This window comes from Varanus komodoensis, unplaced genomic scaffold, assembly GCF_004798865.1.
Source record: "Varanus komodoensis strain SLA01 unplaced genomic scaffold, ASM479886v1 scaffold1, whole genome shotgun sequence".
Lineage (NCBI taxonomy): Eukaryota > Metazoa > Chordata > Lepidosauria > Squamata > Varanidae > Varanus > Varanus komodoensis.
Genome location: NW_025335268.1, coordinates 7,129,514 through 7,140,058, shown reverse-complemented (window position 1 = coordinate 7,140,058; position 10,545 = coordinate 7,129,514). Strand labels below are relative to the sequence as shown.

At 39.9% G+C, this 10,545-nt stretch overlaps 1 protein-coding gene across 1 annotated transcript in view; it reads right to left on the bottom strand.

Annotated features, from left to right (window-relative positions):
• Positions 1-1,641: 1,641 nt before the first annotated feature.
• The window catches only part of DNAH14 (dynein axonemal heavy chain 14), a 174,927-nt gene continuing 166,023 nt past the window's right edge, over positions 1,642-10,545 (bottom strand). Inside the window, 5 exon segments of the mRNA XM_044450129.1 lie at positions 1,642-1,854; positions 4,636-4,782; positions 5,754-5,920; positions 8,455-8,588; positions 10,326-10,438. Of these exon segments, the coding sequence (XP_044306064.1) occupies positions 1,642-1,854; positions 4,636-4,782; positions 5,754-5,920; positions 8,455-8,588; positions 10,326-10,438 (774 nt within the window).

The window sequence follows — 10,545 nt, the reverse complement described above, 5'->3', positions numbered from 1 at the left end:
CTTTGAATTTCTTTTCTTTGAGACTGCAGGGAGGCATTTGTCAGCTTCAGGATTGTATCTCACCCTGGAATAGATTCAGAGTTTATCTGCATTGTTTCTCCATAGAGAAAGGACTGTTAGAAGACCAAAGACAGCCCATACCATCCAAATGGAGATATATAATGCAAATGGTGCCAGTAGACATTAAAATATAAACCTTAGTAAACTTTTGACAGATGAAAGGTAAGAGTAAGACCATGGGTGGAAGCTTGGGGTGTCCTGTTGACTATGGTGTAGGTAGGCATAAACCACTAACTATTACTTGCTAGACCAGAAAGAAATGGGTAAAATTCTCCACTAGTTTCACAGAAAAAGTTATATTTTGCGAAAATACGGACCAGGATACATGATCTATGTTAATCAGATTGCAAAACTTAATTTAAGAACTCTTGATGCAGTTTGTCCCCTTAACTGTACAGGCTGGAATATCTCTGGGAGGCTGCTTTCCTAAGCATTGTTACATTAGTTGGAATATACTGCCATCAGAAATCAGTCCCTCAAGCAGCTAAGATCATTTAATTAGTGATTTTCTGGAGTCTGCTGTCTGATCCCATTTGAATTGTAGCATCCTGTAAACATCTAGCTTGTGCTGTTCTTTGTGGTGAACTGGCACAGGATAGAAGATTAAGAAAATCTTAGTTGTAAGGACCTAAGTTGTTTGTAACTGGTAAAAGGGGATTGGATCTTCAGGGTAAAGAAGAAACAGATCTGACAACTTTATGTGTAGAACATATGCCAACAGGGCCTCCATATCCAATATAGCAATGTTCTACTTACAGTCTTAAGTGTAAGTATTTCCAATGAACATTTAGCCATGGGGTTTAGAATGGTTCCATGAAAGTAGCGAGGACCTAGTTAAAGTTACTGAAATTGATGAACTGGTTGGCTGGGTAGGTGGCGGTGGTAGTTAATCAGTACAACTCAGTTTTGAAACCATTTGTAGATGAGTGATGACTTAAGATGCTGTCCAGAGATGCAGCATAGTACAAAAGTAGTGATGCTCAGACTCTTGTTTAGCCCTGATTGGAGCGAAAAATAAAATAAAATTAAAAACTTGTCTGCAATTGTGTCCTTTTTTCTAGATGGCAAGGAAGGCCTTCGCAATAGTTCTCTAAGTGGGGCAAGTTGTGCAGGTAACCTATCTGCATTAACAGCCTAGAGATTGGCTGGAACAACTTTACTTGTGGATTCATCTGCTGTGGTAGCTGAAATGGTAGAACAATTGAGGCTGCATAGGTGTAATCAAGCTGAATGTGGTCCAGGCAAAGCACTTTCAAAGTGAAGCACTACAGAAGTATAAGATCAGGCAGGGTTAGGAACTATGCTAGACTAGTGAGTATTAAAAATGTTTACTATATCTGACAAAGCTACTATATCTGACAAATTGACTGTGTGATCAGTCCACACACCTGTGGACAGTACAGTACATTTAAGCTGAAATGTTTGTGTAAATAACAAGCAGAAGGAAGATTGCAATATAAGACTGAGTTTATACATTTCTTGTGATGATACAGTTTATTCTTAAACAGAAAACTATTACAGCCATTGAAGTAATTCAAAAAGGACCCCTCACTTTCAGAGGTTAAAGTTTCTTCTAATTTCTCAGTCATCCAGTTGACACAACAGTGCAACTCCTCTTGTTATCCAGTGACTGGGCACTGTCAGAGTTGGTAGACGCACTGCTGTTATAAAGTTAGTAGATATACCTGTAGAGGACAGTATTCCAGATCTTTGGGGTGTTCTATACAGTGGACATTTATAAAATAGTAAGCCGGCTTCCTCCTCTAGATTAGAGGGTCTTGAGAAGAGATCAGTCTTAAAAAAAAGAAGTGCAATTAAATCACTTACTATGATTTAATTATCATTTTAATTTTAATTAAATTTAAATTTAATTATCATTTATTATATCGCTTACTATAGCTTATGTGAGAGCAGGACCCTGAAATATGTTAGAGGAGCAATCAAGAGAAGCATAGCATACAATAGTATCCATCTGCAACCAACATGCTACAGGCAGTTATAGAAAATCAGAGCCAGTTTCCTATTCTAGGGAGTAAGTGAAGGCATCATTTCACTGCCACCATATCAGATATCTCCATGGTGGTGGGGCAGTTTGTTTGCCCATCAGTTTCAAGACATTCTCAAAACCTATTGGACACAGTAAATTATAGCTTCAGTGGAGGGTTGGATCCAGATCAGCTGCATGGATGGAAATGGACTTCCCTGAAAATGCCATACAGGACACTACTGTGCTGGTACTGTCAAGCTCCTAGGTAGCCATTTTTAAATGTTACCAGCACTATAGTAACATAGTGGCAGGAACAATGTTAGAAAAAATCTACAATAGACTCAAGTTACAGGAAGTTCCCTACATAGGAAACCTTCAAGTTGTGAACTTTCAGAGATGCAAATGGGCATTCACAGATCCAATCACCTAAGTCATTTTTTTCTTGTTAAATCTTAATTTACCTCTCCTCACCCGAAAATCGAGCCATGTCTCTCAGAGAATTGGGTGCGTCTCCCCACACAGAAAAAGCATGTTCTGAAGATCCAAGAGTCGAGATCAGTTTTTCCCCTTCATGAAATGGGAGTTGGAGGTTACTATTTCTCCATGAAAAATGAACAGGCCTGGCTTAGTGGTGGGCTTTGCTGTATAAACAACTTCATGGTCACTAGAAACTTCTGAATGGAGAGCAGATGGCAGTGCTAAAAGAGCTCCTTTCTTTTAGCAAGCTGCTCCCAAAAGGTCAGGACAAATGAACCAGGAAGACAATGTGGATGGGATGTTTCCTTGATCCCCAGATTACTCTGATCATTCACACCTGATTCTTAAAGCCAAAGTGCAAAGCTCTGGCTACTTAATTGTGTGTGGTGTGTCCAGACTGTGATTATGAATTCAGTGGAATGCAAATATCACTTGACAAAATACCAGGGCTGACTTTTCTGAGAAACCCTACCTGATAGTCTGAGGTGCCATAGAGGTTGCTCCTACTTTGCAACCTTCCCTTTGTTAGTTGGATAACTAGGCTAACTTTGTTGGACTTATGAACAAATTAGACGTATGAATGCACTCTCAGAATGGAATCCATTTGTATGTAGGGGACTTCCTGTATTTTGAATTTCTAAGCATATGATCTGTGCACTTTGCAGTGGACTGAATCACATAGATTCCTAAGACTTATGAATCACAAAAAACCACAATTTTATGTAAATTTAGTCATCTAATATAAAAATGTGCTTTTCTTTCATAGGCTAGTGTGAAAATAGTGGTGATTTGAGTTTTGGGGGTGGGGGAAACTGCCTATGTTCATGCATGCCAATTTTTGTGATACTGAATTTGTTCAAGAGTATATTAACACATTTTCCCCAAATCCTATTTCATCAGTGAACAGACAAGGGAACAAAAGTTGCCTGACAGTCCACAAAACATTCATGAAACAGTTTACAACAGCAGACCATCCCGAGGTGGCAGGAAAGATAACTTCATTCAAGCAGGTGGCTGTTAATGTGAATGGGTGCTGATTCAACTATTTTTTATGTTTGCAACATTTTAATGACTTGTTTTAGCTAAGCGTACTTATAATTTATATCATTAATAGCCACTTTGAATACCCAGTTTCTTACTGGAAAGATAGGCTATAAGTAATTATCAATAAATACATGTGTTTCCTAAGAGAAATCATCAGTATCAGATATTTGGGCTTGAATGCTGATATACAACCAAAAAGGTAATCATATCAGAAAGCAGCACAAGAAACAAGTAACTTGGTGAAACATTAACAGCCATTAGAATGGTAACCATGCAAAACAGCCTAAAGACAACTGGACATATTCAAGAATGAGAATATTGAATTGCAGAGAAGTTGAACATCCTGGAGTTCTTGAATAGAACTTTGAATAGGCACACATTAGCCTTCAATATTTTGTTCCATATCCCACTTGCTTTATGCATAAGTATAAGCTATATGCAAGTACTCACCTGTGCATGAGTATGGTTAAAATGTCAAGGGCAGTGCTCCCAAACTTCTGGGCTGCTGCTCCCTTTCCCCTAAGGCTCTCACGCCTCTTTCTTTATATTAGGTCTATTACTCTACTGCAAATTTAAAACAGCCAGTCATCACCCTCCTGGATCTTTCCACTGCCTCCAGGGGCTTGTACTGCCCACTTCAGGAATCACTGCTCTAGGGGATAGGGAAACACAGGCCCCACCCTTGAATTCAGTGTTAAAGCTACACTGGAAATAAGTCCCACTGAACTCAGTTGGACTTGCTTCTGAGTAAATGAGTAAAGACTGCAATGTAAAATTTCTCCTAATAGCTTCAGCATTCAAAAAATACACATTTCACCATTTCCATTTAATGCAGCTTTGTTAATGTTATTACTATACTATTAGCCAATTCATGAGGAGTCAATATGCTTTACAACCCTCTAATAGATCTGAGTAAGAAGAAAAAATAGGGCACCCAGAGCAGTAATATACAAAAACCTATTTTTTTCATTTCATATTTAAAATCAACATGCAGCTATTAAAAGCTTGCAGAAATTATTTTCACCCTGAGATCTTGCAATGTGGAATAAAAATTATATTAAACTCACCATTTCTGGCAAAAAAAGGATGTCTGGTAGTGCATAAAATCTCTTATGATGTTCAGGTTCTTCCAGTGTAGCAGTATTAAGATTCCAAGAAGCACCATCTATGTATAAGCCAAAAATTCTAACTCCAGATTTATGTTGAGAAGGTTCCTAAAAAAAACCCCAACATGCTAAATAAATGCTATATGATGTTTTTTATGAACCTTTCCACATAGGCACATAGAGATTATTAGTTCAACCACATTCTTCAAAACCATGTAAACTTATAAGCAGTTTAGGGTGGGACACACTGTTCTAATTAAGTTAATAACTATTTAAAATAAATTTTGCTATTAAAATTAAATTTAATAGCTATTAAATCTTCCTGACACCTGTCTCCATGAGGGGGCAAAGCCCATTAATGTGTGGTGCAACAGAGGAGAACAGTTACCAGTCATCAGTCATCGACCAGTGTGTGATGGGGTGCGGGGGATAAAAATAGAGCATTTTGCCAAGGCTATCTCAACACCTAACATCCTCTCCCTGCCCCACTCCCAATCCTTGAGTTCTTTCCTCCTCTGCGGGAGAGGCTTATATGAAACACTAAGTATCTGCAGGGATCTTCCTGTCCACAACAAAGGCAGGAAGTCATCTGGGAATTCAGTCCCCTCAGAAAATGAACATTATAGACTGCCTTCCTGGAACAGAGGAGAAGCCTAAGGAGCTGAGCCCGCCTCCTCCCCTCCACTCTCTGCCTGCCTCCACTTGAAAGTGGGTATTTATGTCATTATATGCGATTTCAAAACAAGTCTGATGACACTGCTAAGCAAATCCACTTCAGAAAGAAGTTGTTCACACTGGGAAAGCAGCAGGAGATGCTTTCCTGTCCACAGCTTTCTCCCTGCAGTGCCTCCCCCATACCAAGATGTTTTTCCTCTCTATGTAGTTTCACAAATGTGTCCCAGGCACTTTTCAACTGTATTATTTACATAGCACTTGCCCTGTATAGAAGGCCAGTATTGCTATTCTCATTGTGAGAGGATGTGAAAGGAAAGCTATGCAAAAGTGTTCTGCAGTATAAGTATATGGTGGAAAATTTATTTGAACCGCGGTCTTCCAACACAAAACTTTTTATGCTGTACCTCTTCTTGTGCTCTTACTTTAAAAGCTTTGCTTAATATGCTATCTTTTTGCTTGAAAGTTCTAACTTCTTGATCTTCAGCCTGAACAACTTGGTGGACAAAATAAAGGGAATCCACTGGAATTTTTTTCTGCCTCGCGTAATTCTGAAGAACAGCAGTAAGAAACCCTGCAGGAATGGAACACATGCCTCAGTGAAGTAGTAAAAGAGTTGTGGGAAATAACATCCTGATAGATGTGCTACAGCTGAAAGCTGCAGCTTTCTAGGCATAAATCCTGAGAACTGAAGTTATTTATTTATTTATTTAGCAGGCTTATATGCCGCCCCATTCGCCTAAGCCTCAGGGCAGCTTACAAATAAATAAATATCACTGGTGCAATAAAATACAGTTGGAGACATCCTGGCCAAAGTTGTTAAAATCAATAAATAAAATCAACAATTAAAATGATGTTTAAATAAAAAGGTCTTGGCCTGGCACTGAAAAGCAAATAATGATGGCACCAGGCAGACCTCTCTGGGGAGCGCATTCCATAGGTTGGGCGCCACCGCAGAGAAAGCCCTCCTCCGGGTGCTCACCCTCCTAATGTCCTTCACGGAGGGCTCCCGGACCAAGTTAGATTTGGTCTTAGTTGCACGGGCATCAGTTTAACCCCTGCAAGGAAGAAAAGTGTTACAATTTCGATGTTTGGCATCCTTTGCAATCAGGGTCACTATCAAATTAAAATAGAGAATTATAAAAACATACAAGGTCTCCCTCACTCTGTGCACCTACAGATTCTTGACATAGGTACTTGAAGCACTGAGAGAGACGATAGCTGCACAGCTCGTGACTTTTACAACCCTTTTCATGCACATATGAACTAAGAAACATGAGCCTAAGTGAGTCAGGGCCAGTGGCTCAGAAAATGTGGACTTGCTACATATTATGTACACATGCATTTCATACAGTCTTAACACCGTGTGGGTTCAGCCACAGGACTTCCAGTTCAGGGGATCTAAGAAGAGCAAGGGTGTCACAGACCTTTGACTCAGGGGCTGACTGCTGGCGCCACACACAAACACACACGGTTTGGACTCGGAAAGAAAAGTTCTGTGTGTGTGCATAAAATTAGAACAGAAAAGGTTAATTAGGCCATTCCAAGCTCCTCCACTCCAAATTCCAGGCTCCTAAAGCTGTTCTCTGCTTCATTGCCCAATTTTGAAACTCTTGACTTTTTTGAAATGATCATCTTTTGAAGGATGGGCTAGGGTAATGGCATTAGCTTCTATCCAGTGGGAACTACTCTGCTGATGGAAAAGATATCTACCAGTGGAATGGGAGGGTGCTGCTGTCAGTGGGACAACCAGCATGGATACAATCACCTACACAGAATAATAGAGTGGAAGGAGCCAGAAGACCCTCAGGTCCAACCTCCTGCTGTTGCAGGACACTAAGTTACACCATCCCACTCAGATGACTGTCCAGACACTTTTTGGATGTCTCTAGTGAGGAAGAACCCACAACTTCCCTAGGTAATATGTAGGTTCCATTTCCTCACTCTGACAGTGAGGAAATTCTTCCTGGTGTCTACTCTAAAACTGGTTTCCTTTAATTTAACTACGTTATTCCATGTCCTACACTCTTGAATGAACAAGAAGAGATCTTGTCCTTCCTCTTTGTGACAGCCTTTTAGGTACTTTTAGCATGCTACCATATCACCCCTCAGTCTTCTCGAGGCTAAACATGCCCAGTACTCTCAATCCTCACAGGTCCTTGCCTCCAGCCCTGAATCAGTTTTGTTGTCCTCCTTTGTACCTTTTCTAGGTTTTCTGCATCTTTTTAAAACTTAGGTTCCCAGAACTGGATACAGTACTCTAGGTGAGGTTTGACTAGTGCTGAGTATAGGCGAATGAATACTTCACGTGTTTTGGAAGTGATTCCTTTGTTAATGCAAGCCCAAAATAGTGCTTGCCTGTTCTGTAGCTGTATCACATTGCTGGCTAATATTTAGCTTGTGATCTGCAATAACTCCAAAATCCTTCTCATTTGCAGTATTGTTGAGCCAAGACTCCCCCATTTTATAGAGATGCATTTGGTTTCTTGTTCCTAAGTGGAGGACATGGCACTTGTCCCGCCTGAATTTTAAACTGGTATTTATCAAATCACCCTGTATCTTATCTCTGTCTTCCATGTATTTGCTATTCCACTGAGCTTTGTGTCATCTGCAAAGTTAATTAACTTTCCTTGTACTTATTCATCTAAATCATTAACACAGAAGTTGAAGTGTACAGGTCCCAGGAGAGAACCCTGCAGCACCTTACTTGTCCCTCCCCAGGTTGAAAATGTGCTACCGTGAAACCAGTTTTGCAGCCAATTGCGGATTCACCTAATGATGGCGCTATCTAGCCCACTTTTTCCTAGTTTGGCAATCAGAATGTCATGAGGCACTTTATCAAAGGCTTTGCTAAAGTCTAGATAGATTTTGCTAAAATCTAGATAGACAGAATGCTTAGACCAGATTGCTTGAGCACAATATGCTTCCTATAATATATTTTAGGCAACAGGAACTCTCCAAACATTCTTGTTCACCTCCAATAATTAGCACAAGAAGATTATAAATATCACGGTAGAAACATCATCAACTATTTCAAGCAAGATAAGGCACATTAGGGAACATTAAAAACAGGGCAATAGAGAAATATTTGCTTGTGAAATTATGTACCATGTGGAAAAAAGAAACCTGGAAGCCAAAAGCAAAAGGGATGTCCCTGATCACTGTCACTGAAGATGTCGGCATCCTCAGAGGCCTGAAGCAATAATTTGGTTTGCCTTTGAAGCATCACTAAAGCATTAAACCTATTTGGAACAAAGTGAACATTTATTAATGCTTTAAGTACTCTTGAATATATGGATTTTTATTCATTTTAATAGTCCAATTAACCAATGGCATCAATAATTATAATTTGCATTGGCAACAGGCATAACCAGTATAGAAATGCAAATATATTGTCAGATAGTCAATATATGAAAAAAGGCAAATAAATTTAAGAGGTAAAAATGAAATTTCTTACCAAAAAAAAAAAATCCTGTTTTATGGAGAAGCAAGGGAACATTCCCGATCTTTCAGAGATTTCCCCTCCCATCTAGATACCATGTTTCCCCAAAAATAAGACACTGTCTTTTACCTTTTTTGGCTCACAAAAACACACTAGGTCTTATTTTTGGGGTAGGTCTTATTTATTTTTTTGTTTTATTTTTAAATGTGTACAACAATCCATACTTGTTCATGTACAGCAGCATGAATACATGTACATTTGGTATCACTCCGCCTGTGACAGGAGTCGGCACTATAGAGGAAGCATCGGCTTATGCGGAGGGAGCAGAGCTGCGTAAGCATGTTTTCTCCACACAGTGCATTAAGTTAAGTTAAAAAATAAAGTTTAAAAAGGCTCTTTATGTTCCCCACTGGCCCTGGGAATAAACACAGCTAGGTCTTATTTTCAGGGTAGGTCTTATATTTTAGCAAGTACGAAAAATAGTATTAGGTCTTATTTTCGGGATAGGTCTTATTTTCAGGGAAACTTGGTAGGTGGCATGCCTGCTCCACCAGGGAGAAACTCTTAACTTCAAAGACCAGACTGCGAAGATCAGAATTCAAACTATCAAACTCAGACTAAATGGGGAAAACAAAGGGGAAAAGGGCTACTATGCCTAAGCTATACAAAACTGTGAAACACACAAAAAGAGGGAGAAGAACAACAAACATTATGAACAGTAGAAAGGGAAAACTGCTTGCTTCCACTAGAGGAAAATTATGGGTAAGGGACAGAAATTACCACATAGCTACACATGAGTACGTTCTAGCACAGAAGCCACTTCAGTGGAGCCAGCTTCTGCAAGGACCAAGAGGGGCACAAACGCCGTCTCTCTCTGAATGGAGAGGGGGCGCCTGAAAGTCACAGGTCGCCTCCTAAGTTATGAAATTAAATAGTAAGATGCCCCTAAAGAAGTCATCCCCAAAGGTCCAAGAATGTCCTCCTGCCTCTAAATTACATCATATATTCTATTGACAACCTCATGCTCCAAGTGCCCCATTTATGTAGCCTAAATGGCCCAATCCACATACCAGCAGGGGTTATCAGTGGTCCTTGGATTATGCAGAGGTTTGCAGAAGTGCAAAAACACTTCGGAGAAAGACCTAATGGGGTGTTACTCTCTGCCAAATAACTTATTAAGGACTGGGCATATGCAGTGAGCATGGAGTGACTGATTGTGAGTGGTGGGTGGTGGCGGGGACACAAAAATCTGGAAATGAGAGGGAGAATGAAATGGAGCAGCTGCAAACCTGAGCAGGAGTGCAGCACACTCCAATCGCATGTGGTAGGTCCCACTTGTATATATGCATTATTCTATAATTCCGGAAAGGAGGTGTTGACCTGCACAGGAGACAACGGTCTTCAAGGGAAGTTCCATAATAGGTTCACAAATGTACACTACCATTCAGAACTGCAGGCAATTTAAGTCTACTCTTGCTAAACCAACTTCTTAAACATGTCACTAGAATTTTCGCTTTTTTGATATTTTGAATTTTACCTTGCCTGCAAAAAGGTGATAACTTGATTAGCCCACGTGGCAAAGAAACTCACTCTTATAATAAGGTCATCAATCCAGGATCCCAGAGGTTTACAGGACTTATAGGAATGGTGCTGTTGTATAATGGTAGACAAAGCAAAAACCATGTTTAGCACCACCACCAGCAGAAGCAACATGCAAACATGCAATAGCTTACTGTCGATTCTTCTCCACCAGGGTG